Source organism: Eucalyptus grandis, chromosome 7, assembly GCF_016545825.1.
Source record: "Eucalyptus grandis isolate ANBG69807.140 chromosome 7, ASM1654582v1, whole genome shotgun sequence".
NCBI lineage: Eukaryota > Viridiplantae > Streptophyta > Magnoliopsida > Myrtales > Myrtaceae > Eucalyptus > Eucalyptus grandis.
In genome coordinates, this window is record NC_052618.1 from 50,310,466 (window position 1) to 50,338,418 (window position 27,953).

Below are 27,953 nucleotides of genomic sequence, written 5' to 3' on the forward strand. Positions count from 1 at the left end.
TATAAACTTGTTGTAAAAATTACAAAAAAAATCTTTTTTATTCTCCAAAAAAAGAGAATAGAAATTCGTTAGGTAACACTAGCTATTTTTTTCTATTTTCTAAAACAGTTAGTAGCCAAAGAATAGATTTGGAACAAAAACAAGAAGTGGAAAATATTTATTTTTGTGAAATAAGGTCATTTTAGAAAAACAAGCTTGACATAACCTAATGCTCGTCTTTATGCAATCAACGCAAGATCTAGTCTCCTGACCCAATTTGAGTCCCCATTTTCTGCAGTAAAAAATAAATAAAATGAAAAATGAATAAAAACTCAAAATTTCAAAAATTTAGGAACAAATTTAGAAATTAAATTTTGATCAATTTGTATGGATTTTAATAGTAATTCTAATTTAGAATTAGTTTAGCATAAAAATGTGAAAATATTTTGATTAAAATTATATTCATAATCGAATATGCTTTTAGGGCTTTACTATATGGATTTTTTAATGTTGTTTTCTTTTTAGAGACCAAGGTCACAAAAGCTTTGTGACCCTAAATAATGTTTGCTCTTCTTCTCAAAAGATCTATACACCTATTCATTATAATGCCCAAAGATTTACTATTAATAGAATGAGAGAACTTCCATATAATAGGCTTTTTTCTCCACCTAAGCCCTTTGGGCTCTCCTTTGTAATGATGGCCCTGCTTTGGGCTTTACTGGCTGCGCCCAGCTTTATGAGATAAATAACAAGTATTTTTTTGACAAAAAAAAATACTTTTCATATCATGAGATATAAATCAATAGGACTCTTTATTGTCATTTGCAGCCATCCATCATTGATTAACTATTATATTAGATTTTTTTTATGTCATTTTAGAATATCTTGATAAATTAAGTCATTACAAAAATCCAATTTTATCCAAACATGAAATGATAAGTCTCTTTATAATTAAATAAAAAAATTAGGAATATAAATATATAGGGTTGTATAAAACGTATTTTTATTCTTTTTCTATTTTGAAAATAGAAATTTTATATAGTTATCGAATGCATTCTTCTACTTAGAAACTCATTTAAGGAATAGAAAAAGAAAAAACTATTTCTGAAGAGAAATTATTTGCTAGAATAGAAATGTTACCAAACTATAAGTTTATCACAAATAAATCTTCATAAAATGCAGGAATATATGTGACCATAGGTGAGGCTTGACCAACCATTGCCGCAAGAAGCGGTGGTGTCTTCATAGCCAACCACCATCGTGGGAGGGCATATGGACGAGAGCCGGGGACCCTCACTGTCTTTTTTGGCTCTTGTATTTGACCTTTTCAATTGAGACGGGCTTTTTCAATTAGACGATAAAGATGAGATTTCGATGATGATCCTTAGATTCTGTACACTGTACCAAGCCTTTTAGACTAGAGAAACAAGTCTGCTTGATAGAGACTCTTTTCTTTATTAGTTGCTCATCTCGTAGGGGCCAAATCGAACCAATGGCCTCATGGATCAGCCAAGCTCACGTATAGAAGGGTCTACATTTAGCTATTTGCATATGATTAGATATATATTTATTCATATATGTCGACATTCACATGTTACATGACATTTAATTACCATGAGAAATGAACAATAAAATATCTATAAAAAAAAAATTTAAAAAAAAAGTACCAAATATACGATAAACAAGAACCCCACTGATCCTTGCAACCATCGATGATCACTTCACGCAATTCTCTTAGGCCTAACTTCAATGCCTTCAATAACAAGCCCTCCCTTCAGTTGACATCCCTTCACCTCCTTGAAGCTCATCTTCGCCACCTCGTGATGATTGCCACCACCTCTGCCGTTGAAGAACTCTCCAAGCTCAACCTCCATCCACCCGTCTTCTCTTTCCATCGGGACTTTCTCTTCACCTTCAACCCCCGGTCCTTGCTTGTTTCTGTTTTCTCGATGGCTTTGCTGCAGAATTGCTGGGCTTGTGAACACCACCTGGTTTTGCAACTCGATTGATGCTTGTGATGGCATCACATCTAGCCCATATGCACGGTGAGAGATCTTCATGATGAGATAGGCTTCATAGAGAGTGCTTGGGGATAGCATTGCTGTGGGAATTTGGCCTTCGATCTCTAGCCAATCTGTTGTTATGAGCTCCGCCACTTCCCGAAATCTGCATGGAAAAAGATGTTCTTTTTAGAAAATTTCGTGTTTAGACAATGAGAAATGATGATCCGTGAAGTGACAAACCTCGAATCGGGCGCAAATTTCCAGGTCCAATACATGGGTACATCGCTCCAGGCTATGGAAAGCTCTCTTGCAGACAGCACATACGATATCTTCCCCGATGATGTCTCCAACTTGAAGCTCTGTTTTTAACAAAAATAAATTTCCAAAAACCAGTCCTTCGAATTCTCAAATCCCTCATCAAAATAACAAAGAAAAGAAAACCCGCCAAAGTTTACCTTTCTTCCGGAATCAATGAGCTGAGGTCGGCACAAGCTGAGGAAGAGCTCCTTCTTGGAACCGAACTTGAGGGGCCTCACCAGCCTCGCGAGCAACGCGTCACAGTTGGGCGGCAAGAAGCCATCCCAGACGACGTCGGACTGAGCGGCTGATCGGAACGTGCGCGACACGGGGGCGAGCCTGCATGCGTCTTCAGGGGATGCGAGGGCGAGAATCGCAGAGACGCAGTGTTCGGGCAACATGTCCATCGGTTTTTGTCATTCGAGAAATCCCAAAACCGTCGAAGACTTTTCTTTATACCATGTAGTTTGGCCAAGTGTTGGCAGACCAATAGTTTCAATTTTGCGATGTTAGTCCTTGTAGTTTTATGTATCTACCAAAACAGTCCCTGGCCCAATGCCGTCTTCTATGTCAATATCGGAATTAGGTATATTCCTTTCTTATTATTTATGACTGGTCGAGGCTACATCATTTCCAGCTATCTTCACGTTTGAAACGTTACTAAGTAGAAAAATGCAATTAGTGGAATTCTAAAGAGAACAAAATTTGGGCGTGATTGTAAACCCAACAAAAATTAATACATATGTTAAAATATGGGTCTTGGGTCCTGTAATTGTTGATTTATTTTGGATTATGGGAGCAAGGAGATCAATCTTGACCGTCGATTCAAGTCCAAATCTTCGACCTTTGAGTTGGGACAAAAAAAGAGTTGGGTCGAAAGTCTGACCCAAAAAGACAGAGTCGTAGCAGAAAGAAATGCTGGCCTTTTTTGTCTAATTTGTTCAAAAAAATTGTTCTTTGATGTGAGAAGTAACTTTGGAGACCCACTTGAGGCGAAAGGGGAAGGTGGAAGGAAAAAGGTACTTTTTTTTAAATTTATTTTATAGGAGTAGAGAAATTCTTCGAACATCACAATATGTCGAGAGAGGGGATAATTGGTCAAAAAGTGTTAAATCAATCGTACTGCATCCAATTGAGTTCTCCATTTTCAATTTGGTCAAATTTTTTTTGTCAATCAATTTAGGTTTACACATTTTGATAATTTTCCAATTTAATCAATTCGTCTAATTTTGATTGGAAATCGTTAACATGAATGCCGACCATCCTACATGACATGATCGGCTAAGAATGATTTGCACTTATGTAGACAATTTTTGTGATTTTTTATATTTCTTTTGCTATGGCAGATGGCCCTAAAATTGGCCGGAACGATTATATCAAAAAATTATCGAAAGGTTTAAAATTAAATTGATCAAATTAAAAAAAATGAATAGAATTTACTGTCATTCAATAAATTTACGGTCTTTTGGACAATCTTTTCGTCGAGAGGGAGATTGCATCTACCTGTGCACTATTCTCCTATTTCAGTATATCTATTTCTTAAAAAATTTCCACGTGGATCATGCTTGTTTTCTTTATTTCAAGACCAGAAGCCGTGAAGAAAGACAGGATGTGTAACGGCTTTTGGTTCGCTCCCTTTTCCATGTGCTCGGCATGATTGATGGCCTTTTCGACTTGCGCGTTGCCAAGTCAGCTTATGCATATCTTCTTGATCGTTGTTTATAAGAGGACAAGAAAGAGGAAAATCAATCACGTTCATCTAAGGAAAAGGGGGTCGGTACGATTTGGGCGCCACCTGAATTGGTGGGGCTATGGGAATTCAATGGGCTTAATTGAACGGGGTTATAAATTTTCCAAAGCAGGAAAGCTTGTTGGGAGTTTCCCTTACGAGAAAAGTCATCTTATTTTTTAACTCAAGCATGATCAACATAAATATATTGGGTCGTCCGGATTTCTAATAAAAATAGGACTTGATAGAATATGATATAAAATTCAAAAAAATTTCGACATCCTATCTAATTGTTTTATAAATTGCAGTAATAAAATTGGATATATTCGCATCGTATTATGTACATTTTTTTTATATAAATGTAAATGAACCTAAAAGTTCACGAACGGAGATAATAAAAATCTCTCGCAACAATATTGCCTAATTTTTTTTATTTTCCTCTTTTTAATTTTTCTTTTTATTTTTCTTTTTTTCCCCTTCCATCATTCTATAATAAAATTTTATTAAATAGTAACCTATACTAACATACCTAAAATATGTGATATATAAATATAATATATATTTATATATTGAATTAATATTATGAGATAGACTTAAAGTCGAATATATAAATAAAAAATATGATTAAAAAAACTAAATTTTTATTCTTATTTTGAATTTCTTATATTGGAATTCATATATTATTTATATTGAAACATAATTTCGATTTCATTAATTTAATAAGTTTATTATTCGATAAAATAACATTTTTATTATGCATATTAGAAATCATATCCATCTTTATCCCACATCTTCCATAGGATAATTTTAACCAGTCTATATCATTATTATATCCAACTTTATCTTATCTTGAGTAGACACTAAAACCTCATTTGATTCAGCATTCCTAAAGAGCTTTGAGCCCTCAGAGTTCCTTAGGAAAAATTTTAAGTGTTTAGTTTAGCATTTGGGCTTTCAACATTATCGGAATGCTAAATAGAGGTTTAATGAATTTTTTTTCTTCCAATATTACCCTCACTGATAATTGCGTTTTCCTCTTTTACCCTAAAAAATTAATGTCCATCGTCTTCCTCCTTTGACTTGTTGCTCCACCGGTGAAGCTCAACCGACGAAGCTCAACCGACCAGATCTGGTCGCCAAGAAGGGTCGCTTGAGGTCAGGCGACCTCGAGCATCAACCACACGTACCGCCGTCTCGTGGGTCGCGCGACCCATGCATCGCCGTCGGCTGGGTCACGGCCTCAGGCGGCACACACCGCCGTCGCCTGAGGCCGCGCGACCCAAGCGGCATCGCCTAAGGCTGCGACCTAGGCAATGACGGTGCGTGGGTCGTGCGACCTGCCGCCTCCCCACCACCACTGCCACTAGTCGCCTCCCCCACCACAACCACCAGCTCCAGTTGCCTCCCGATTGTTCCCCTTTGCTTCAGCATCTCCTCCTCCTTTTTCCTATTCCTTTTTTCCTTTTTCTTTTCACCTCAAAGCTACTTTGCAAAATACACCAAAATAAGAGTATCCAAACACTTTTGCATTCATCAAATACTCATTTCTCTAAAGATACTTGGGGAAATATAAAGCCATTTCCCCAAAGTTGAACCAAATAAGTTCTTAGGATATGATAAATTTTATCATATCCTGAATATTATCTTAATTGCTAGCTACATTAAGTATAAGAGGGCGAGTCAAACTTCGAGTAATGACCCAATCGTGAAAATGTCTGGTGTGGTGTGCAGAAAGTCAAACTTATATAATGCATCTCATCTGCAATTATGTAAGTTTGTTCTTTTATTGTTAAACAACCCTAGTGAACTAATTCCCTCCCTTAAATCAAAATTTAGAGAAGGCATATTTAAATTCTTCTCGTGTAAACAAAGCAAAAAAAAAAAAAATATATATATATATGTTTTAGACACTTGGTCTAATGTATAATCAAGTCTTCAATGTTTTATATTTAGCACAATTTAGTCCTTTCGGCAAGTCCACAGGCAATTCTATTGACATGGCATATTGGGATCCTGGATGACATTTTCTTTATTTTTTTTTAGGATATGTGATGATGCCACGTAAAAAAGGTAAAAAAATTCAAAAAAAATTAAAGGAAGACCAAAAGATTAAATAAATAAATAATTGTGGACGAAAACCTAAAAAGTCAAATAAAAACCAAAATCGAAGAGAGAGCACCATCTATCGGTCTTGTACTTGAGGGTTGGGACGCGGCCAACCACAACCACATTGTCCGCAAGGGTCACCACAGGTAGGGCCCGACTAGACCTCACCGCAGGCAAGCGATGGTGAGTCCGTACCCGGCCACCCCCGTGGGAGTGCCTCTCGCCAAGATGTGGATGGGATGGAGAGACCGTGACCCTCATCAAAGATGTTTTTTGTCTTTTTATTTTTCCAAAATTTTAGCCTTTTTTTCCTCTCAATTTTTTGGACTTTTTAATTATTATTATTTTTTGGCATGCTGTCACGTCTACCCGATGTTGGCACCACCAATGGTTAAAAAAATATTTAAGGCTAAATTTTCATGATTATTTTGATAATAAATGAAAATTTGTTTTGAGAAAGAAAAAAAAGGAAGTACCCTAAAACTCCCATTCCCACCAATTGAGACAGTCAACGAATCATCAAACTTTCGTTTTCCTTAGATCAAAACGGTTGAGTTCTTCCCTCCTTGCCCCTTATAGGCATGATCGAGCATACTACAATATGTCCAATCAAAGCATCACCATTTCTCATGAAAAGGATTGATTCACGCCGGCAGCCCTAAATGATATATTAATCATTAGAGATGTCATTAGATACAATAAAGATAATAGGCATCTTTCATAATCTGCATTGTATCTGTGATTCAGGAAAATTGCCTAATTAGCTTTAAATCTATTGTACGGAGCCAATTCAATCCCAATTTTTTGGTAAAATTCCAATATAGTTATTCCGGTCAAATTCCAATAAATTCCAAAATAAACCAAAAACCAGAAATTAAGTCATATCATTAGAGTGTTGTTGGTAGTGATAATCATAGCCTCATGCTTCAAAAACAGATATGTGATTGCATTAAAGCGAAAGGATCGTCAGTCGACTTCAAAATCATACAACATCATCTAAGCACTATAGTTGCAACTTTGCTTTTCGATGGTATGCAACTAAGTTCGACATCCCCAACACCATCATTGTACGAAGACAACATAAACATGTTAAACTCAAATTTAACACTTGTGAAAGTGAACCCTGTACCTAAGGTGAAGCGTCAAAGCTTTTAACTATAATACGTTGAACGAATACAAATTTGACACCGAAGCTATTACAAATACCATTGAAACTGGAGGCAAAGTACTCATTCATTAAAAATTAAAATCTAAAATTAGATTGGAGAGCAAAGCTCCTAGATCTAAAACTAAATTGGGATAGTAAGAAAAGAAACAATAAGAAATAAAAAGGAAAAGCAACTAGGAAGGGAGAGATATCTAGGTCAAATCTCTCCCCTCCAGAAATGGAAGAGATGAGGAAAGGTTCAAAGAGGAATGGAGAGAGGTGGTTGGGAGAGGACCTGATAACTCAGTTAGAGAACATGTTTTAGGATACTTTGTTGAATGAGTCATAGACTCTCAATTTTGTTGTTCATGGCACCGATAGAAAAACTTGTCGAAGTTTGTCCATTTCATATAGACCAATTTTGAACTCCATAGTGCAAACCAAAATTCAGGTGGTGAGCCAATCATGGAATTGCCTAATGTCTTATGAAAAGAGTCAAATCTATATTTTGCAGCCGATCCACATATTTAAGTTTGCTTTTTAATCATTAGATAACTCTAGTGAATTAATTCCCTACCTAGGGGAGTCTTGTGCTTAAGGGTTTGGGGGCTGTTGACCCCACCTACATTATTGGCTAGGGTCATTCCTTACTGACCACAACAAAGGCCTGACTAACCTTTGTGGCAAGCAAACAATGGTGTGCAAGCCCTCACACGGTGGTGTCTCCACAACCACAAGAGAACCACAAGAGAGCTTCTAAGTACAAAAGTCAATGACCCTCACCGGAGGCATGGGGGGCTGTGCCACATTGTCCCCAATCCCTCAACAATCTCTCTCTCTCTCTTTCTTCTCTGTTGTTTTCCCTTTTTTCACTCTTTTTTTTTTCGAAATTTGGCCTTTTGTTTTGTTTTCCTCCCAATTTTTTTTGGCTTTTCTATTTTTATTTTTTTCTTTTTCTAATGTGACGCTGTGTAGATGCCATGTCAGCACTGCCAATGCTACCAAAAGATATTTAAGAAAAGTCACGCCCGACTCTCCTATGCCACGTCAGCAAATTTGGCCGCTTTCCCCGAAAGATTAAATTGCACCAAATAAAAACCATTTGAAATTTAATTGCATAAATGTAGACTCATAATTCTTGATTGCGCACTAAACAGAAATAACTAAGTAAAAGTTCTTCCGATTCTTTCGTTCAGGTTCTAACACGCGTTGCCCCTAAAGTAGTCACGTCAACATATTTTCAATAGGATTATTTGCCAGAATCCGTCCGCTATGGGCTTCTCGATGGGCTAGAGAATCAACTATAGAGAAATAAGGCTCATTGGCCGTTTGCCCATTGGGCCGGATGGCCCTTTTAAGTCATGGTAGAACTCAAATACGATATTGTAAATCAAAATGCTGAGGACATAGAGAAAGTGATTCTTTCGGGTTGGACGGCAAGGTCACCGTTTTGTGTGCCCTCCAAGCACTTCGTTCGACAGCAAACAAGCCTTTCGAGAATACTCGTAAATAAAACTCAAATTGAACTTGCATTATTGATTAAACAACTGCAATTTTATGGATCGTGAAAATCTATTTCTCCTTCTCGAGCCTTGTCTCTAAAAAAGATTTACTTCTCCTTGGTCCCTTTTTTTTATATATACTATTACGAATATCGTCAACCCCAAGACAAAATTCGGGTGTCTAGTGTCAATTAGTAATCGACAAGCCAGCGGTAAATGACAGTTCCTAATTCACACTCATAGGTAATCATCAAAGCGCACTTACCCAATATTTGGCTTATGAGCCTATGAGAATTATAAGAAAAAAGCGATCAACGTCCCGAAAGTTCTATTTAACTACTTTTCATGCTTTTCTTGAAAATGTAAAAGTTAAGCTTTACATATTTACTTTTACTATGACCAAAAAAAAAAAAAAAAAAAGCACCCTAAGGAAGTAAAGCTGGACCTATGCGGTACTTTGTCAAAATCATGAATAGTATAAACTTGATCCTATAACATTTGTATGTCGTGCTCCTAATATATATGCCAATATTTATTCTTTTTAGCCAGACCAATTACATGAGGTTAAAAGTATGGAAATGAAAACTTACATGTTGAAATAGAGCCTATAAGCTTGTTGTAAAAATTACAAAAAACATCGTTTTAATATGACTTCAAAGTCAAAATATATTAAAATGTTGAAGAGTGTTTGGAAGTTGTTTGGGCCAATTACAAGTGCTTTGAAAGAACCGTTTATTTTCCATGTGCGGTGTAGGTATTGTTCTTGGGGAAAAACATGCGTGAAAGAAAAGAAAAATATGTTCACGGGTTTGGATTGTTTTAGAAAATGAATTGAAATAATTGTAAATTTAAAAAGATTTAATTTTAACTTTATGATGCGAAAGATTTAATGGATTATACAATAATTATCTTTACCATTTTCTCTTGCAGAATTGTAATTTAGTTGAAAATAAGTTGTCATGATATGTTTCTAGCGTTCGTAATTCATGGACTTTCATGGAAATCTAGAGCAATTATTTGACACTGCTTTATATACAGTGGTAATTGTCTTGACTGATGTCTATTTTTTTTTTTTTTTTTTAACCCATGAAGAGTCGGCCTTTGTTGTCCTTAATGAGGTGTTGCCAATGAGAAATTGGTCCTCCATGGGGTTTAAGTCTTCTTAAAAGAGCTTTCAAGAGCAAAATTCCGAATATTCCACATCAATGTGAGGAAGTCCGACCTTAAGATTGCCCATGAAGATGATTAGATAAGGTGTGTGAAAGTTGACTCAGATATGATCCAATTGCTTAAGCAACGTCCAAACATGCTTGTTGACAATATTTTTATTGCTGGCCAAACAGGTCAAAGAATTTGAGCATTTCTCGCAATCTTTTTAGGAAAGCGTACCACTTGGTAAGAATGATTAATTGCACTTTGGATATATTAACATTTGGGTCATGTCAAACATATTTAATATGGAATATTTCGATCCTAAAATGTTGTTTATGCATGACACATTAAAGGTAATGTATCGAGAATTCAAACTTACTCTAAATGGCTTCTAGTCTCTTTTTCCTTTTGGAATATGTCCTTCCCAATTTTCCAAACGAGTTGATATTACGCAATTATTAATGTAGTATTATTAGTCATCACTCATCAGTGCCCTTGACACCTTATTGACTATTCTTTAATATTGTAAACGAGAGGTTTTGTGAGACTTCTTGAGTTCAATTTTCAAATATTAAATAATTGTAACGCAGAAAAATTAATATGTATTAAGTTTTTCTAAAGGTTAATATCACGGAAAATCTAAAATTAGCATATATGTAAAACATATTTACTCATCATTAGTTTCTATTAAATTGAATTAATATAACGAAAAATAAAAAATTAGTAAACATGTGATGAATGGAGGATAAAACTCCGAATCGATATTCTTGCGAACTATCACGCGTCATTCAATTTAGTAATTTAAAAATAAAATTTCATAAAAACTAATAGAGGGTAATTTTTCAAGTGTATCAAAATCAAAAAGTTAGTTTGAGATAGATTTATCAAAATATATGATTAGGGATTTTTTATAATATAAATATTTTTTTAATTGGCTACTTGAATTACCATGTGTCATTTAATTTAGTAATTTAAAAATAAAATTTCATAAAAACTAATAGAGGGTAATTTTTCAAGTGTATCAAAATCAAAAAGTTAGTTTGAGATAGATTTATCAAAATATACGGTTCAGGATTTTTCATAATATAAATATTTTTTTTAAGTGGCTACTTGAGGGTGCTCCGAAGTCACTCTTGGACCGAATTCTTTTCTTTGAAAAAAAAAATCAAAATTGAGGCACGAGAAACGAGAGGTCAAGATTGGGACACCCCTCACATGCGACGATATAAGTTCCCACCAGAAGTTTCCTACTAAAAACCAAAATCATTTTTTATAACTAAATAAATAAACCATTTTTTGGTAAATAAACAACGTTGTCTTCTCGTCTGTAGTCGACACGGCAACGTCTCTCCATTCCACGGCCGACCCGCGAGTTAAAAAAAGAGAGAAGAAAAAACCGAATATCCACCCGCGAACATCTCGCCGCTCGCTCGCGAGCACGGCGACCGCTCCCCGATTTATCGCCGAGATGTTACGACACGGGACTTTTCTCCGCCTGTCGCTGTCGGAAGTGTGGCGCATAACGTGCGCCCACTGACACGAGCTCTGCTTTTCTCCGCCCCGGGGATGGATGCGGCTCACGCGGCGGGGCGGGGAGAGCGCGTGCGGCGCGTGGCGTCGATCCCGGCAGGCACGTGTCTCTCCACGTGGCGGCCTCCTGGGCCCCAGGGTCGAGAAGTGGTGTGTGAAGAAAGTGCAACGTGCAATGAATGGTGGGAGATGGGGGCGGGTGGGGCACTCACTGACTTTCGTTTCGCTTTTTGGTTTATCGAGAAAAAGATTAAAAGAAAAACGAAAAACGAAAATGGAAAGAGGAAGTTAAGACAGGTTCTGACAGCTGGTTCAGAGATCACAAGATTTTTGGATCAGAATCAAATGGTTCTCTGCAACTCAGTCTTTAAAATGAAAATCTTTTTATGAAAATGGTCAGAGGTCTTTTGTTTTATCTTATCTAAAATTATTACTACAAAAAATCATAAATTAATACATATATAATAAATTTATTATAAATTAATTTTTAATCATTAAAATCCTTAAATTGATACACTTATAATAAATTTACCATATATTAATTCTTTGACAAAAAAACCTTAAATTAGTACATTTATGATAAATTTATCGTATTTTAGTTTTCGTTAATTTTACTATCAAATTTATGAGTTAAATAATACATGACAGTTAACAAGTATACCAATTTAAGGTTTTACCCTCCGCTTGTCACAAGTATATCATTTTTGTGATTTTTTGTAATATTAATCTAATTTAATATATGACATGTTTATCACAAATGCATTAGTTTGTAGTTTTTTATGATAAAAAAATTAGTTTGGAATAAATTTGTTGTGAGTGTATCAATTAGGATTTTTCACAATTAAAAATTAATTTTTAGTAAATTTGTCACATGTGAATCAATTTGAGGTTTTTCATGATCAAAAAATTAGTTTTTAGTAAATTTGTCAAATATATACTAGTTTTGGATTTTTATAGTCTTCACCCTTTAAATCTACTACCCTAAAAAGAAAACTCCAATTTTAGATTCAATCTCAATTTTATCCTTAATTTTTTTTGTCTTAAAAAAAAATACCAACCTTTGCTTTATTCGTGCATCCCAAGTGGAAGCTCTTTGATCACGAGAGATGGAAGACTCCCGAGCATGAGAGATTAAATACCAAGTGCAAAATTGAAGATCCCCAAGCGAGATGAAAGGAATGCCCCTTTAAAAGTAAGAGCAATTAAAAGAGGTCAATCGTAATTGCTTTGGTTTTAACCAAATTTCAAATCTAAGAATACGTTGTTTGGGCTAATGTGGAAATTTATCTCCAATGGTTATTTTCTTTACATGAAATTTAGGGACAAATTAGAGCAAAAACATGGAAATGCCACATCACCAAGGGCAATTGCGGACAATGTGTTAATAATGGCAAATATGAGACTCAAGAAAATACTGGTGATTTTTTAAAAGGGTAGAATTGGGTATGTATCTTAAGTTGGTTATTTTAAACAAGACAAAAAAATTATATTAAAATTAGGACATGACCAAAACTCAAGGATTTTTTTAAGAGAAAAAAAAATGGTAGAATTGGAATTAGAATTAAAGTTAAGGGTTATTTAAGGTACTAAGCCTTTTTTATTTTTGGATAATTTGGAGCTCAAGAAATTCGAATATTTGGAGACCAACGAAACATCGAGCAAATTCTAGAGACTGATTATGTCTAAATTTTTTATTTAAGCATATTGCTTAGATTCAAGATGGTCTGTGTGCATTATATGAGGCTGAAAAATAGCTTTCTAGAGTCTGGAATCTCCTCACGTCCCCACCAATAATGCCAACTCTAGAATATGGAGGATCTTACTCTTGCTTTTCACTATTTTTCTTTGTAAGAAAATAAAATGGGCGAAAAGCCCAAAAAGCACACGTTCTGCGTAGGGGCTTGGCTCAAACTCTAGAAATGTTCCAAAAAGACGTGTACTGTTCGTGAGATAAGGCTCTATTACGTTCTTTATCTTTTCTTTTTGTTCTTTTATTCTCCAAAATAGAAAAGAAATAGAAATTCATTAGGTAACACTAACTAATTTTTTTCTATATCCCGAAATAGATCAGTAGCCAATGAATAGATTTAGAGCAGAAATAAGAAGTAGAAAATAATTAAGTTTGTGAAATAAGGTCATTTTAGAAAAACAAGCTCAACACAACCTAATACTCGTCTTTATATAATTGACACAAGATCTAGTCTCTTGATCTAATCCGAGTCCCCATTTTTGCAGTAAAAAATAAATAAAATGAAAAATGAATAAAAACTCAAAATTTCAAAAATTTAGGAAAAAAATTAGAAATTAAATTTTGATCAATTTTTATAAATTTTAATATTAATTCTAATTTAGAATTAGTTTAGAAAAAAAAAAATGTGAAAATATTTTGATTAAAATTGTATTCAAAATCAAATATGCTTTTAGGGCTTTATTATATGGATTTTTGAATATCGTTTTCTTTTAGAGACCAAGGTCGCGAAATCTTTGTGACCCTAAACAATGTTTTCTCTTCTTCTCAAAAGATCTATATGCCTATTCATTATAATGCCCAAAGATTTACTATTAATAGAATGAGAGAACTTCCAGATGATTGGCTTTTTCTCCACCTAAGCCCTTTGGGCTCTCCTTTGTAATGATGCCCCCGCTTTGGGCTTTGCTGGCTGTGCCCAGCTTTATGAGATAAATAACGAGTATTTTTTTTTTTTTACAAAAAAAACATTTTCATATCGTGAGATATAAATCAATAGAACTCTTTTTTGTCATTCCTAGCCATCCATCATTGATTAACTATTATATTAGATTTTCTTAGGTCATTTTAGAATATCTTGATAAATTAAATCATTACAGAAATCCAATTTTATCCAAACATGAAATGTTAAGTCTCTTTCTAATTAAATAAAATTTTGGTCCTGAGCATGACCTTAAACTGCTAAGTCAAATATGGCAGGAGTACCCTGCCTGTCAGACACGACTTAAAAACCGGACAAAATAGTCCAAAAGTGGGGACAGGAGTACCCTGCCCGTCAGACGTGACTTAAAAACCGGACGAAATAGTCCAAAAGTGGGGAGACAACATGGGAATTCCCAGGGTTACCCCTTGCGTCTATAAAATTGATCCTGGGTAGAGGTAGCTCCCACGCCTTAATAAATATAGTGGCTGGGATAAACATCCCGTAAGATTAGACTTGAGCAGGTCTTTAAACTGCTCCACCTTGAATAGGTCATCCCAGGTGCCTTCCCCCACAAGCCATTTATAGGCAAGTGAGGGGGAGGAACGCGGGATAATGGCCCCACTGGGCTCTTTGGCCACAGCGCTTCTAGCGCTGGGATCCCGCTGGAGGGAGGTCACTGCCTTCTCCTAGCATACTAGGCTGGTAAACCCCCAATGAAAGGTCCCGGGCGATGGCAAATCTCCTGGGGTGGCTGGCCGGCTGGCTAGGGATAGAAATTTTTAGGGTTGTACAAAACGCATTTTTATTCTTTTTCTATTATGAGAATATAAATTTTATGTAGTTACCAAATGTGTTCTTCTACTTAGAAACTCATTTAGGGAATAGAAATAGAAAAAAAAAACTATTTATGAAGATAAATTATTTCCTAGAATAGTAATGTTACCAAACGCATTATAAGTTCATCACAAATAAATCTTCATAAAATGCACGAATATATGCTTATGGAAACAACCTTGCCATAAATTCCAATTGTCATCCTTAAGTTTTAAGGCCAAAATTCACAATAAGCACACAATGTTATCTTGATTATACTTAACAATGACATCTACAGAAACAATATAGGAATCAAGTGTCGTACCTATTAATTCTTTTGTAATTTACTGACACTTGAAAATGACCAAGGTAACAGAAGCCAAAATTGTCTCGTGGGCATAAATGCATGCCACTATTTTGGGACATTTGAATGGTGGAACCAAAAGCAATTTTAAAATTCCAAGTGCCAAAAGTAACGTAAGATATTTTTGAGATATTATATAGTACATTTCAAATCAAGTATTTGTCAACTTATAGTGAATTGCGAGTTCTTTAAGAAAGGTGAAAGTAAAAAGTCACTTCAAATAGATTCGACTATTACTGTTCGAGATTTGACTTTATTTAATACTAAAATCACCGACACGTTGAAAGCAAGTAAATATTGACATATTTCTCTTTTGTTTGGATATTGACATATTTTGTCACTTAAAGCCACAACGACCGTAATTTCTAAAGTTTCGAATAGATCTTTCATTTCAGTGAAAAACTCATATTTACTTCTAATAAGTAAATTGGAATTCCTCGTCCTCAAGATTACTGTGTGATCAGTTATAAAAAAAAAACGAAGAAAAAAGAATAAGATTATCATGTTTATTAGTACGTGCTTTCTACATGATAAGAATTGATTTGGTTCAATTGATGTGTAAACTTTATTGCGATCTATGCAATTAGGCCACCAAATTTCGCTTTTCAATTATTGAATGCATGAAATTGTCAATTCCTTTGAATCAATACAATTTGACTTCAACTTAGTCGATTTTCCAAGTAATTGTCAATTGAATTTATTTATGAACGAGTAAAAATAAAAACCGAATTGGCTACCTCCTTCTGCTTGGAAGGAGACCCTTCATTTCCTTATACCACGCCCCTGTGTTACAAGGGGGAAGGCGTCGCAGGGATCTAGACGGGGTTACCTTAGGAAACCTCGTAAAAGGTTTTCCTTGTGGTCGGGCCTCCCATGGAGGTTCCATTTTTATCAAGAGGAATCTCTCATTCTATCATGTTTGCTTCTAAGATGTTAAAGTTTTTTAAGATTTTGCTTAGGATTGACAGATAGAAACAAGTCAACGGGGGGAAAGAAGTTATAACGCTGTGACTTATTCACAAGTTCAATTAAAGCCAAAAGCAATTATTAATCACGCGATAATCAAGTGATGAACCGATTTCGACGCATTCAAGGGAAAGTGGGAGGAGAGAGGGCAAGCGCTGCGCCCGCGCGTGGGCAAAGGGAATGGGCACCTGCTCAAGAGGACAACCTAGTGGAATGTCACGTCCCCATCTTCGCTTCACCATCCAGATCAAGCGCGTGGACATGACGCGCGACCCCGATCTAACTTCCATCTCGCCCGGAATCCATCACTTCACCACGTATGAAAGAGATTTGTTAGGACGGGACGGGTCAAGATTGGGGGCTTGAAAACAATACACGAATTAAAAAATATATATTTTAGAAATAATTATTTATACCTAATGAAATAAATAATCAATAAAAATGTTTTTCTTATCATCAATAATATATTTCTAAATATTTTCATAAACAATGAAGATATTTTTCGTAAATTCATTTTTATAAGTGATACAAGTGAGCTTTAAAAAAAATATTTTCCTAATTATTCATTATCTTAAAATAGACCACTAAGAAAACATAAAGGAAATATTATGGAGAAAAATTCAAAAATATGATATTGGACATCATTTATTTACATAATACAGGATGACATGGACTAAAAACAAATTGCAAGTTGAAAATTTGAATACGATGCGATTAAAGATAACACTCTTGTTAGTATATTAAAATAAATAATCACATTTTTAATTTAAGTCGATTTTTTTTTGTCCTGGCTAAATCTCCTTTGGTGCTCATCTATCACTACAAGCTACCACTTAGACCTTTGGCATTGTTCACTGTCCCCTTCTCGATCACCAATCAAATTTGGCCATGGTAGCCATGAGCATCAAGGTCAGTTCGAAAGAATATAAGGTTTTTGTTGTTACAATAAAAACAATTGGTATTGCATGGAACTTTTGAGTGGTTTTTTTTTTTTTTTATAATAAAAATGTATTAGAAATCCTAAAAGTTCATAAAATGCAATCGAGCTTCACAAAACTTTTAAAAATATAAAAAATATTAAAAATATTGAAAAAATTACTATTGAATTCTAAAATTCATCATGAAAATGCAATTGAGTCTTATAATTTTTCAAAAGTATAATCAAGTACTAAAATTTTAAAAAATACAATCAAATTTTAAATTTTTTTTATGAACGTATAATCGAAATTTAAAACTTTCAAAAAAAGCATTTAAGGAAATAACCTGATTAAACCAATTTAATAAGTTTTGGAACTTATTTGCATCATTTGAAAGTTTTAATACAAGTTTAAGATTTCTATTTTTTTAAAAAATTATATGGAGTATCACTGTATTAGTGCGCTTTTGCCCGTGAATGTCATCGCCGGTTGGCGTGCACAAAAAAAAAAAAAAAAAGAAACTTGCGGTCAGAACATCACATCGCGAGCCAGAACTTTAAGTACGATCCAGAGTTAAAAAAGCCGAACCGAAATCTCCTCCCCCGTCCCTTTTTCGTCCCTTCTTCTCGCGATATACGAGATGCGTTTCAGAAAAGCGACAGGACGCGAAGGCAAAGGGCGCGAGCGAAAGCGCACGAGATGAATTGAAGGCAGCGACTGGACGTGTGTGGCGAATATCCACCCGATTTGAATGTATGGTTTCGGATCCGCAACCACTCCCGACCCCCTCCCCACTTATCACCACCGTTCCCCGATAAGCGTATCACATTATCGATAACCGAAATGGCGTATCTGATAAGTGCAGTGGCTTATCACTGAAAATCTGGATCAGTAGAAAAGGAAAGACCACCACCCCCCCCCTTCCGCCTCTGTACAAACACGCATCGAAGATAGCGAAACCGAGCTCTCTCTCTCTTTCTTTCTCTCTCAAAACCCTAGAGATTCCTCGGAGTTCGAGCGGTGCTCGATCAGCGGGAGGCTCTGAATCCGCTCCTCGACTGTCGAATTCCTCCGGTGAAGCTTCGGTCTCGGCAGCCGGGCTCGCCGGGGACCCTGCCGATTCGGATTTCGTCGTTTTTCCGTTCTTTGGTCCGTGGTGGGAAGCATGTCGTCGCTGAGCAGGGAATTGGTGTTCCTCATACTTCAATTCCTCGAGGAAGAGAAGTTCAAGGAGTCCGTGCATAAGTACGCTCTGTATTTGTCGGTGTTTTCTTTTATTTTTATTTTTTTCCGGTCCGGGGGCTCTTCGTGTTTCGTTTTTGTGAGATGGGTTGGGCTGCTGCGAGTGCGTGGATTATTTGTGTGTGTGTATATTTGGAAATAGGGAGATGGGAGGCAGGAAAGCGGCAATCTTGTGGGCGGACCGAGTGGGGATGAAGGGTCGACGTTTCTCTGTTTTCTGTAGCTTGCTGAATTGTTTTGTCCGACTTCTTTCTATGTATTTTTTTTTCCGGGAATATGGTGAGAGGCTATAAAGGTGATGCTGCGTTCAGGACGGTTTTCATGCATGACCGGATACGGAGATTTCGTGTATTGAAATGGGCGAAGTAATGAGATTGTACGCATTTAGAAGGCGTATAAACGCGAGGCGATGCATTCTTGAAACGCATCAATTAGAGCTTACGAGTGCAGCTTAGACAAAGGAGAAGGAAAAAAGAAAGAAAAAAACAGAGGATGGCCGGGGGAGTTGTTTTTCTTTTTTCTCTGAATACGAAACTGAGGTGCTGAAGTTTGATTTCGGTTCTTGCTGGCTTCTTTAATTGGGAAGAAGAGAGGTGGAGTTATTTATTTCGAGTTTTCTGGGTTGTGATTTTTTCCTGAAGTGTTTAGCTTCCATAGAAATTTTCAGAATTTTCAGCGGAAGCAGGGATGATATTTGCATCCGGTGCTTCATGCCTCTTCCGGTTTTCTTGGATTGTGACATGAAAGCTAATTCAATTATGGTGCGCGAGGGGATGGAGTTAGAATTGCTCTGTCATGTGCTAATTTCTCTTTCCTTTCATTTTACCCAAATCTTGATTTCTTCGCAGGAGGTTTCTAAAGAATTTTGCAAATGGGTTCGGGAAATTTCCTATGCATGACGTGATATAGAAATTTTACTATATTGAAAATGAGCAATAATTATGATTTCACGCATTGCAAAAAAGAAAAGAAGAAAAAAGAAAAAAATTAGTATTATTGGGTCTACCGTCAGGGTAAAGTTATTCTTACAGATTCATCTTTAGATTAGTGTTATGTGTGTTTGGATTTAGCTTAGTTTTTAAGAGTTCCTTGGGGCTTAGGGTACTTGTTAACGTTTTCACATTCAAAAAGACACGAAGATGAAGAAGGTTGTCTTTGAAAGTCTAATACTTTGGCTACAGTGAGAGTATTTGCTTCTATGTACTTCAAATAATTGTCCAAGTGAAAGCTGAAGTGAAAATTTGGATAGCTTTTAACTGCTGTGGCTGTTGAGGTAAGAGATTATTGTCGGCTATTCTATTTGGAAGACTTTGTCAACTAATTTTTGCTAGAGAGTGGGTTTGTGTAAGCTTAGAATAATCGAGAACGACACTTATTCCTGCATTTTCTCCCGTAGCAATTACCAAATTGGTTCGAGAGCCTTGGAAAGTAATTTATTAAGGTATTACCTGGTAGGTTGGAGAAAGAATCAGGGTTTTACTTTAACATGAAGTACTTTGAGGAGAGAGTTCAGGCTGGAGAATGGGAAGAAGTGGAGAAGTACTTGACTGGATTTACCAAAGTTGATGATAATCGTTACTCCATGAAGATTTTTTTTGAGATCAGGAAGCAGAAGTACCTTGAAGCACTTGATGGGTAAATTAAGTCTACTGTCTTAGCATCATTTTTTCGTCATCTGCAGAAATTCACGATTTCTGTCTTTTTCCTTATGACGAATGCGATGCTTCAGGCAAGACAAAGCAAAAGCAGTTGAAATATTGGTGAATGATTTGAAAGTATTCTCCACATTTAACGAGGACCTGTACAAGGAGATAACCCAGCTCCTAACTCTCACCAATTTTAGGTACCTTCCGCATATGACTTTGTTATTTTCCGTGAATGTTCATTATCAAAATGTTACCTTTTCTAAGTCTCATATGAATGAGAAGGGATCAGGTATGAAAACTCAATTTAAGGAGTTGAAATGTGATGATGCTAATGTTCACTGAGCCGTTGATCCAATTTAACTTCATAAAAGTAGTTTCTTTAAGCTTATGAGCCTCCAAGTGGGTCACAATTGCTTGTTATTTGAGTAGATATAAGTATGAGGCAGTTTCTAAGCTATTCAAGGTTGAGTCAATTTCTCAATAACTTTATTGTTGAATGGCAGGGAAAATGAGCAGCTCTCCAAGTATGGAGACACAAAAACTGCTAGGAACATAATGTTGATAGAGTTGAAGAAACTTATCGAGGCAAATCCTTTGTTTCGTGATAAGTTGATTTTTCCTTCTCTAAAGTCTTCAAGATTGCGGACTTTAATTAATCAAAGGTAAGGTTCAATTGGTGTCTGACAATAAATGAATCCACGACTGCCTTTTTTCTTCAGCTGTTCTGCCATTGGTCATCATCTTCAGATAGACCTTTAATACACTGTTGCTAACTAGCTCCATTTAAGTGAATTCTTATGTATTCTCTGTGTCAAGATTAGGTTGCCATATCTTTTGTTGCAAATGTTAGCTTCTCACTTGTCAAAGCTGTATGACATCTATTGACATTTTCTCATACAATTTTCTGTTTGCTTCTTGGTGCTTCTGTGTCTGCTCCATGCAGTTTGAACTGGCAACACCAACTATGCAAAAACCCAAGGCCAAACCCTGATATAAAAACATTATTTACGGATCACACATGCACACCTCCCAATGGTCCGCTGACACCTGCACCTGTAAATCTGCCTGTTAATGCAATCCCAAAATCTGCTGCTTATCCACCACTCGCGGCACATGGGGTAGGATATGGTTATCTTGTATAATCTCTCATGTTTATTGGCTTGAATGAAATCACATCAGAGTTCATTAAAAATTTTATTCAAATTTTTGTGTAGCCCTTTCCACCCACTGCAGCAGCAGCTGCAGGTGCAAATGCTTTAGCAGGTTGGATGGCCAATGCCTCTGCTTCTACATCAGTTCAAGCAGCTGTGGTTACTGCATCTTCAATACCCATCTCGCCTAACCAAGGTCTTGCCCTTGAACAAGAGTTGCTCTATATGGACCATTCCGAAATATTTTTCTGAGTTTGTTTTGCCTGGTTGTTGCAATCTGATCGGAAACCTCTCTACTGGGCAGTTCCAATCTTGAAAAGACCAATAACACCTCCAACAGGTCCTGGGATGGTTGAGTATCAGAATCCAGATCACGAGCAACTAATGAAGAGGCTTAGACCTGCTCAGTCTGTTGAGGAGGTAATTAAGGATATTCTTTCCTGGATGAAATTTAGGAACATCGAGCAGCCTTTCTAGGTTTTTCCCCTTATAGAAACTTCTGCTCTCTGATATTGAATGAAAGTTCATTTTCTTATGTTTGGATGGTTCTTTCTGCTCAATGTTCAGGTTACATACCCAATACCTCGGCAACAAGCTTCTTGGTCTTTGGAGGATTTGCCTAGAACGGTTGCTTTGACCATGCATCAAGGATCTACTGTCACTAGCATGGATTTTCATCCCTCCCATCCTACAGTGCTTCTTGGTATGATTAGAAACACCTTCCCTTACAAAGAACATTGACATACACTATGCATCTCTGTGATTCTCTGACTTGGTTCTGCCCTACAGTTGGGTGTACTAATGGTGAAATTACACTGTGGGAACTTGGATCACGGGATAAATTGGTTTCAAAGCCATTCAAAGTTTGGGATATGGCCTCCTGTGCACAGGTACTTCGGGTTTCGCTTGAAGTGTTGCTGATGAATTCCTGGGATACATGCTCTTTTCACCATTGCTTTGACAATCTTTTTTAGCGTCTATTACTACTGGTTGACTGTACATATTGACTATCTGCCTATGGATTTCCAAAAGTACTCAAGTAAATATCTGTAAGTATGGGCTTTAAAACCTTATGATGAGATGTCTTGCAGGCTGCTGCAGCGATTGCGAAGGATAGTGTTGTATCTGTCACCCGTGTTACATGGAGTCCAGATGGAACTTTCATTGGTACTGCACTGGCAGATGTAAGATATTTGAATCAGCTTGTGTATCTGCCTCATATTCTTTCTTACCTCAGGTGCTGCGTTCACCAAGCATTTGGTACACCTATACGGCTGTCATGGATCCAATGATTTACGTCCGCAAACAGAGGTAGTTTGATACTTGGTGCTTTTCGGGGAAACTAGTGTGAATGCAGCTTGATGTGAATATATTCTTTGTCACAGATTGATGCCCATACTAATGTTGTCAATGACCTGGCCTTTGCTTATCCTAACAAAACTCTATGCCTTGTGACCTGTGGAGATGACAAGTTGATAAAGGTGGTGATGGAAATTTCTTGAACTTTGTTTGATCAAGTTGCACTTTTAATTTCACTCACTCCAAATTATGAACAGGTGTGGGACTTGCATGGAAGGAAATTATTTAACTTTGAAGGCCATGAAGCGCCTGTGTATTCTATCTGTCCTCATCACAAGGAAAATATTCAGGTAAGCTGGAGAAAAGGCAGAAAAGTTATGGGGGGAGGCAAAACATATAAAGCACTAGAGTTTAGGTTAAGGATAGTCTGATTTTGGTCATATAGTTATGTTAAAGTCTTTATGCTGCCTAGAATTGGAGACTGTTTCACACTACATCTTTTCCATGATAATGTTGCAAGCTTGATGAAAGAACTCTGTGATGAACATACTTCTTTCCTTGATGTCATATCCTGCTGAATGGAGATATTGTCGTGCAGATGGCAAATTATACACTACAGTTTGGCTGACTAAATTATGTCCTACTCTGGAAAATTGTGAAAGATGGTTGGTGTTGAATAGTGCATGATAGTCGCTGCTATAAACTGTGTGCATGATTTTTATGTTGGACTCTTCATATCCAGAAAAAGAATTGCTTATGTCATTGATTTTCCCAATTTTTGGATTTTCAGTTCATATTTTCAACTGCAATGGATGGAAAAATAAAGGCCTGGCTCTATGACAATATGGGTTCTAGAGTTGATTATGATGCTCCTGGACATTGGTGTACGACGATGCTTTACAGTGCTGATGGGAAGTAGGTAAGAAAGTAAATCACTATACAATTGAACTTCTGATATATATATATTCTTTTCTTTTTCTTTTTGGTTCTTTGGTAATTTAAAACTAATGTGGTAGCTGTCTTGTCAATATTTTTGGATTTTTTTCATTTGTTTCCTTTGTAGTTTCTTATTTTTCCAATTAGTATTTTACCTAATATTTCCACTGTTTTAGATTGTTCTCGTGTGGAACAAGTAAAGAGGGAGAATCATTTCTTGTGGAGTGGAATGAAAGTGAGGGAGCAATAAAGCGGACATACTCTGGGTTCAGGAAAAAGTCTGCTGGTGTTGTGCAATTCGATACCACACAAAATCATTTTTTGGCTGCTGGCGAAGACGGCCAAATAAAATTTTGGGACATGGATAATAATAATGTCGTAGCCAGCACTGATGCAGAAGGTGGACTTCCGGTGGGTAACTTCAATGTCAAATCTTTTATTGAAAACCGTATATGTGCTTTTGGTCTTACGTGTTTTGTTTTACTTCATCAGAATCTTCCCCGCTTGAGATTCAATAAAGAAGGCAATTTACTTGCTGTTACTACGGCTGACAATGGATTCAAGATACTTGCAAATACAGTTGGTCTCAGATACTTAAAAGTGAATGAAACTCCTGCATTTGATGCTTTGAGAACTCCAATCGAGTCTGCATCAATTAAGGTTATGTTGTACATGCATTCTAGGTTTGTTGGTTATTCCTATGGAGCATATATTCAGGGGACTTATGCTAGCCTTTCTATCATTTTGGACCATGCAGGTTTCTAGCTCTCCTGCTGTTGCAAATGCTAGTCCAGTCAATTGCAAGATTGAAAGAAGCTCTCCAGTCAGACCTTCTCAGCTACTGGTATATAACCTGATCTGTTTATTCTACAAGTCATGATAAATTGTTTTTAGCTTACCTATATCTTCCTAGGCTAGAGTATCAATTATCTTTTTGTCCTTTTTTTGTCCCCCTGCGTCACTAGAATGGGGTTGATTCCATGGGACGGAACCCGGAGAAACCAAGAGCAGTTGAGGATGCAGTTGATAAAACCAGACCCTGGCAGTTGGCCGAAATTACGGATCCTGGTCACTGTCGGTTGGTTACCATGCCCGACAGCAGTGATACTTCCAGCAAGGTGCAATGAGTTTTAGTTTTTGATTATTTCTTCTTTGATGATATTTATGCATATCACATTCTTGCTGATTATATATTCAGGTTGTTAGACTTCTCTACACGAACTCAGGGGTTGGCATTTTGGCCCTTGCAGCAAATGGTGTTCAGAAGCTGTGGAAGTGGGCTCGAAATGATCAAAATCCGAGTGGAAAGGTAATGAGCTTTTGTGGTGCATGTATTTTTCGCGTTTTAGCTCCAACATAAGGAGCATTCATGAGTTGGCAGAAGTGATTGCTGAACTTGGCAAGTGTTTTTTAAGGCCACTGCCAGTGTTGTTCCTCAGCATTGGCAACCAAGCAGTGGCCTTCTTATGGCTAATGATGTATCAGGTGTCAACCTGGATGAAGCTGTACCGTGCATAGCACTCTCAAAGAATGATTCATATGTTATGTCTGCTTGTGGTGGCAGGGTCTCATTGTTTAACATGATGACTTTCAAGGTATGTTGCCAATGAAGTCATTCAAATTTTCCATTGTAATCCTGTATTGCTGGCCACTAATTGCTTTTGCTTTTTTCAGGTAATGACAACATTCATGCCACCACCTCCTGTTTCAACCTTCCTTGCATTCCATCCTCAGGATAATAACATCATTGCAATTGGAATGGAGGATTCAACTATCCATATCTACAATGTCAGAGTTGATGAGGTAAATTAGAATTACCTTTTTTGAGGGTTTATAGTGTAGTGCCCTTCAACTGCAACTGATATAAGATTTTCTCTTGCAGGTGAAATCGAAATTGAAGGGCCACCAGAAGCGCGTAACTGGTTTAGCCTTCTCCACCAATCTCAACATTTTGGTCTCTTCGGGTGCTGATGCTCAAGTAAGTAAAAATGCATCATTTCTGTTTTCTTTTCTCACCTGCTATTCTTAAGATTATAGTCCAGTGATAAATGATAATGGCTGCTTAAATCTGAAAGAGCTGTGTAATTAGGATTACTGAAGTAGATTTATTGGGGAATAAGATGACAAAGGCATAACTGATATATTAGGTCATTGGTGAAAATACAGGACTTCACATCAGTTCGGAAGATTCTTTTATGTGAGAAGGAGGCAGAGAAAAAAATTGGAAAATGATGGAAGTCCCAGTAGAGAGTGATCAGGTTGCCAAAGTTGCTTGGCAGAATAGAAAGCTTTATCATATCTGATTATTTCTTTCTCAGAAAAGCAGCTCCAATTTGTTGTGATAAAGTTTTCTGATGGTTGGTTATCAACTTATTATGAAGTTTTTGCCCCCAACAGTTGCATGGTGTAGTTACTTGTATTTGTGTGTAGATCTGAACTGGTTCTCCTTTTATTCAAAGGCCTTTGTTGAGGCTTCCAAACTTTCCCCTTATTTGGGTTTACCCCAGATTTTCTTCAATGTTTTTTCACTTTCAGTTTTTCTTTGAGGAAACCCTACTTGAGAATTATCTGTCAAAGGCAACATGCAACTTCCTTTGTTCCTTTTGCATATCTCTAGCATGTGTATAATTGTCATTTCCTTTCCCAGCTTTTTGTATGGAGCATTGATTCCTGGGAGAAAAGGAAGTCTGTCCCAATCCAAATACCAGCTGGAAAAGCACCTAATGGTGACACTCGAGTACAGTTCCATGCAGATCAAATCCGTTTACTTGTAGTTCATGAGACGCAGTTGGCAATATACGATGGATCCAAAATGGAACGCATGAGACAGGTAGGTAAATCTCTTAGTGTTGGTAATTGACTTTCTGAGGCTCACTCTGTTGATATAGACAACGTTTGCTGTTTCGCTGTTTCAGTGGGTCCCTCAAGATGCCCTTTCCGCCTCGATATCTTGTGCGACATTTTCCTGCAACAGCTTGTTGGTGTATGCGACGTTCTGTGACGGTAACATTGGGGTGTTTGATGCTGATAACCTCAGATTAAGATGCCGCATAGCTCCATCCACTTACTTGTCCCATGGGGCTTTGAATGGGTACATCCACGCTACCCTTATCTATCTGATTGTGTTCCGAGTACTGAAAAATAATCATCTGCGATTGTACTTCACCGCTCGTGTGCCTGGCCTCAACACTAAGTCACTGTGATCTGTATTATTGCAGAAGTCAACCGGTGTATCCCTTCGTGGTTGCGACACATCCAGTGGAGCCCAACCAGTTAGCCGTTGGTTTGACGGATGGGTCTGTCAAAGTGATGGAGCCTGCAGAATCGGATGGAAAATGGGGAGCTACTCCACCCTTAGACAATGGAATGCTGAGTGGTAGAACGCCGTCGTCGTCTACGACAAGCAACCACACTGCAGAACCAGTACAGAGATAGATGACCTTGTAATGTACACTTTCCAATCTTTTTTTTTTTTTATAATTTTTTTCTTCTGAGTTATTACTATTTATCATATGTAGATTGTAAGGTTGTCGGTTAATGTGTCCCTTATCAAAAGGTAAGCAGGGCATTTATGCTTTATAAAAGCTAGGACATTCTGGTAAACACTGGTTAATCAACGTACACATGTTTCTGTTCAGTTTTAGCATCATGGTTTATAAAATCTATATTCTTTTCTTTCCATTAGGACATGTTCCCTCAGGTCTGTTCCCTGTAAGATTATTTTAAAGCGAATCCAGAAAATGCAGACGTCGAAAACAGAACGCAGAGTACAACATTACGAATACTCTTTTTATTTATTTGCAAGAATGACATTATAAATACTCGTTTGAAGAGACATATGGCGGTAATTACTCGGGTTGGAGTAGATGTTAAGCGCAGTATTCTTAGAAGGCTACTTCATGGTAATTAGGAGAGTTTCTATATCCATGCTTGTTCTGGTGATGGGGCACAGAGCTAAGTGGCAACTATCAATTCAGTTTCTTAAGTATGTCTGTTCGTTGATGTAAAGGTAAGCATAAAAAAGGGTCAAGTCGAGCATGCTCGGGAAAGAATAATTCCGTTTTCAAAACGGTGATTACAGATAGAATGAGACGATCATTGCATTGGAAATTATGAAGTTTGACTCATTTAGTTGCTTAACAAGTGCTTTTGAGCCGCTAATTAGCGAACAGTAAAATTCCTGAAGAGGAGGATGAAGAGCCCCCCGCTTTCCGAATATCAGGGAGAGAATCTGACAAGGCTCTCTTCCAACATTGAAGAACATGAGGATTCACCATTGGTTTTGAAGATCCTGCCAAGTTACTGCGTTCCAAATTGAAGGTCATTCCAATCTAGTTATTGAGACCCTGTAAGTCTGATTTTTTTTTTTTATTTTGGACCAAGTTGTCAGATTCCCAATAGTTGTCGGCTTCATTCGACTTGATTCATGAAGACCAGATGAATTTCGAAATCACGCTCTTCAATTTGCAACCAAAGCCCTTGGATCCCCCTCTTCAAGAAGA

The 27,953-nt window shown here is 36.9% G+C and overlaps 2 protein-coding genes across 2 annotated transcripts; one reads left to right on the plus strand and one right to left on the minus strand.

Moving 5' to 3' along the window:
* Positions 1-1,638: 1,638 nt before the first annotated feature.
* On the minus strand, positions 1,639-2,686 carry LOC104432438 (F-box protein PP2-B15). Its single transcript, XM_010044901.3, has 3 exons — positions 2,438-2,686; positions 2,223-2,341; positions 1,639-2,145 (listed from the first exon to the last, which is right to left on the minus strand). Exons 1-3 carry the CDS (start codon positions 2,684-2,686, stop codon positions 1,701-1,703), a joined length of 813 nt encoding a protein of 270 aa, XP_010043203.2. The 3' UTR covers positions 1,639-1,700.
* Positions 2,687-18,103: 15,417 nt separating this feature from the next.
* Positions 18,104-27,132, plus strand: LOC104432439 (topless-related protein 3). The gene is made up of 25 exons (XM_039316932.1): positions 18,104-18,422; positions 19,875-20,054; positions 20,149-20,262; positions 20,569-20,727; positions 21,009-21,183; positions 21,280-21,412; positions 21,521-21,636; positions 21,784-21,919; positions 22,006-22,106; positions 22,308-22,383; positions 22,454-22,527; positions 22,602-22,697; positions 22,773-22,865; positions 23,306-23,430; positions 23,628-23,862; positions 23,944-24,111; positions 24,209-24,295; positions 24,417-24,569; positions 24,650-24,760; positions 24,867-25,046; positions 25,126-25,254; positions 25,334-25,429; positions 26,099-26,281; positions 26,367-26,542; positions 26,670-27,132. Exons 1-25 carry the CDS (start codon positions 18,343-18,345, stop codon positions 26,884-26,886), a joined length of 3,393 nt encoding a protein of 1,130 aa, XP_039172866.1. The 5' UTR covers positions 18,104-18,342; the 3' UTR covers positions 26,887-27,132.
* The last annotated feature ends 821 nt before the right edge of the window (positions 27,133-27,953 follow it).